This window comes from Sinocyclocheilus anshuiensis, unplaced genomic scaffold, assembly GCF_001515605.1.
Source record: "Sinocyclocheilus anshuiensis isolate Anshui unplaced genomic scaffold, SAMN03320099.WGS_v1.1 scaffold426, whole genome shotgun sequence".
Taxonomy (NCBI): Eukaryota; Metazoa; Chordata; class Actinopteri; order Cypriniformes; family Cyprinidae; genus Sinocyclocheilus; species Sinocyclocheilus anshuiensis.
In genome coordinates, this window is record NW_015542362.1 from 1,912,590 (window position 1) to 1,915,921 (window position 3,332).

Here is a 3,332-nt window from a genome sequence, read left to right on the forward strand (position 1 = left end):
ACTACGTTTTGGTAAGGGAAAACTGCCTTGTAAACTTTATACCACATCTCCATCAGTTATTTTTTGCTATACTTCATCTGATGATATACAGACTTTCATACTGAAAACATCTGCTGAACTTTATCAACTTGTCGTTTCTAAAAATCTCCAAAAACAACACCACCCTCCACTTCTGGTCAGAGGATCAGATACAGTGCTGTAGATTATTTAAAAATGAAACATGATGAGATGACTGTTTTGGCAGAGGAATGAAGTAAATGTTCATCACACCATCTGTGGTTTTCTTTTACACACTGACAGTTTATTTTATACAACTTCAACACATTTAAATGAGGAACGGGAGAAACTGGCTTAGACTAGCACAGGGCTGTCCAAACTCGGTCCTGGAGGGCCGGTGTCCAGCAGAGTTTAGCTCCAACCCTAATTAAACACACCTGAACCAGCTAATCAAGCTCTTACTAGGCATAGAAACTTCCAGTCAGGTGTGTTGAGGCAAGTTGGAGCTAAACTCTGCAGGACACCAGCCCTCCAGGACCGAGTTTGGACAGCCCTGGACTAGCAGGACTGTGCTGCACTCTGCTGGACTAATGAGGGATCTGTTCTTGTTTTAGGCCTACCGTTGTGTTCATTTAGTATTTCTCTCTATTTTCCCACTTCTGTTTTTTTGTTTTGTTTTGTTTTTCCTCCAAGTAATAAAATATAAAGGCCTGGTTTCACAGACAGGGCTTAGACTAAGCCAGGATTAGGCCATAGTTCAATTAAGACATTTAAGTAATTTTTATAAATGTTCCTTAGAAAAAAAAACAATACTGGTGTGCATCTTGAGACAAAATAAAGGCACTGATATATTTTAAAATATATATTTTACATATAATATAAAAAAGTCTGAAGATAAAACGGCCCAATTACATTGTTTAATAAATTTATTTATTAAATTTAATTAATTCAATTAAATTTAATTAAATTTTATTACATTTTATTAAATTTTATTTTATTTAAACAAGCTTCAGTCATTTCAAGTTCAGTATTTTTTAAATTGTGCTACAAATTTAACTAATTAAATGCAAAATAGCCACAAATAATTACTGTAATCTTGAGAGAAAGTTCAAGATAAAATGTTAAGATGTTACGAAAAGGCTAAAATGATAAACTGAACATTTCGTACATTTAGAATTTTTATTTATTTTATTTACACAGCGAATAACATCTACCGAGGTAGATATGTCGAGTATTGTGATATTCTGGATTTTCATGGATAGTTTGTATTTTATTTTTGCTCTGTTTAAACTTTTGGATTAGCAACCAAAGGTGGTAAACATAATAGGCTAAACCTTACGATATAATTATATTTAAAGGCACTGATATATTTTAAAATATATATTTTACATATAATATAAAAAAGTCTGAAGATAAAACGGCCCAATTACATTGTTTAATAAATTTATTTATTAAATTTAATTAATTCAATTAAATTTAATTAAATTTAATTAAATTTTATTTAATTTTATTTTATTTAAACAAGCTTCAGTCATTTCAAGTTCAGTATTTTTTAAATTGTGCTACAAATTTAACTAATTAAATGCAAAATAGCCACAAATAATTACTGTAATCTTGAGAGAAAGTTCAAGATAAAATGTTAAGATGTTACGAAAAGGCTAAAATGATAAACTGAACATTTCGTACATTTAGAATTTTTATTTATTTTATTTACACAGCGAATAACATCTACCGAGGTAGATATGTCGAGTATTGTGATATTCTGGATTTTCATGGATAGTTTGTATTTTATTTTTGCTCTGTTTAAACTTTTGGATTAGCAACCAAAGGTGGTAAACATAATAGGCTAAACCTTACGATATAATTATATTTTGTTAATTATATATAATATCGCATGCGATTAACCGTGCAGCCCTACTTTACACATTATTTTATACTTTTCTCTCTTATATGTAACTCTGCACTACTGACGCTAATAGACTGTACGTATAGCGCATTTCTCCTCCAGTCCGCCTGGTGGCGCTGCAGTTTTCTTGCAAACGTGGCGTTTGTCTCGAGAAGAACAAAACAGACGCTTCCGTTTGGCGGCAGCGTGTGTGCGAATGTTAGACGTTCGTAATAAACGTTTGATCAAACTCATTCCTCGCTGCTCGGACTCATTCCTCGCAGGTCGTTCGTCTCTGCGGAAGACATGGTGAAGCTGACGGCGGAGTTAATCGAGCAGGCGGCGCAGTACACCAACCCTGTGCGGGACAGAGAGCTCGACCTGCGCGGTGAGGCCAGCGCCATCGTTCATGAGCGAATCACTGATTTATGTGCGTTACTGTACGAATAACTCCGGATGGTGTGTTTGTAGGCTATAAGATCCCTGTGCTGGAGAATCTGGGCGCCACACTCGATCAGTTTGATACCATTGATCTGTCCGATAATGAGATCAGAAAACTGGATGGGTTTCCGCTGCTGAAGAGACTCAAAACACTGCTGCTGAACAACAACCGGATCTGGTGAGGGAACCAGACTGATGTTTATTATATTAGCGCATGTTATACACTGTTTATCGTCATACGTGACCCTGGGCCACAAAACCAGTCCATTTTTTTGAAATTGAGATTTATATGTTACATGATAAATAAGCTTTCCATTGATGTATGGTTTGTTATGATAGGACAATATTTGGCTGAGATACAACTATTAGAAAATCCGGAATCTGAGGGTGCAAAAAAATCAAAATACTGAGAAAATCGCCTTTAAAGTTGTACAAATGAAATTCTTAGCAATGCATATTACTAATAAAAAATTAAGTTTTGATACGGTAGGAAGTTTACAAAATCTCTTCATGGAACATGATCTTTACTTAATATCCTAATGATTTTTGGCATAAAGGAAAAAACGATAAATTTGACCCATACAAAGTATTTTTGGCTATTGCTACAAATATACCCCTTATGGCTGGTTTTGTGCTCCAGGGTCACATATAGACTCATGTTATACACTGTTTATCGTCATATAGCATGCTGCTACTGTTCTTGCAAACATGCATTAATGTTATTCCTCTGTTGCACATCTTATGAAACGGTTTAAAAAAAAGCTTATTGAATTTAACTAGTATATGCAATTGCTTTTTTCTAAATACATATCTGCTGAAAGTTTAGTTTCATTTGTACACTTTACACTAGGGCTGCACGATAAATCGCATGCGATATTTAACGCGCATCTTATCAGTAAAGCCGGTTCTGTAATCAGCGGTAAATCTCCATCACCTGCGGGCTTTCACGTTGAGCAGCATTAACTACACAGAGCCGTTGTTGGGGAAGTAATGGCCTAATGGTTAGAGA

At 34.8% G+C, this 3,332-nt stretch overlaps 1 protein-coding gene across 1 annotated transcript in view; it reads left to right on the forward strand.

The window, feature by feature from the left end:
* The first annotated feature begins 2,023 nt into the window (after positions 1-2,023).
* Positions 2,024-3,332, forward strand: part of LOC107691971 (U2 small nuclear ribonucleoprotein A'-like) — a 9,012-nt gene continuing 7,703 nt past the window's right edge. Inside the window, exons 1-2 of the mRNA XM_016490844.1 lie at positions 2,024-2,270; positions 2,354-2,501. Of these exons, the coding sequence (XP_016346330.1) occupies positions 2,189-2,270; positions 2,354-2,501 (230 nt within the window). The 5' untranslated portion in view covers positions 2,024-2,188. The remainder of the gene's footprint in view (positions 2,271-2,353; positions 2,502-3,332) is intronic.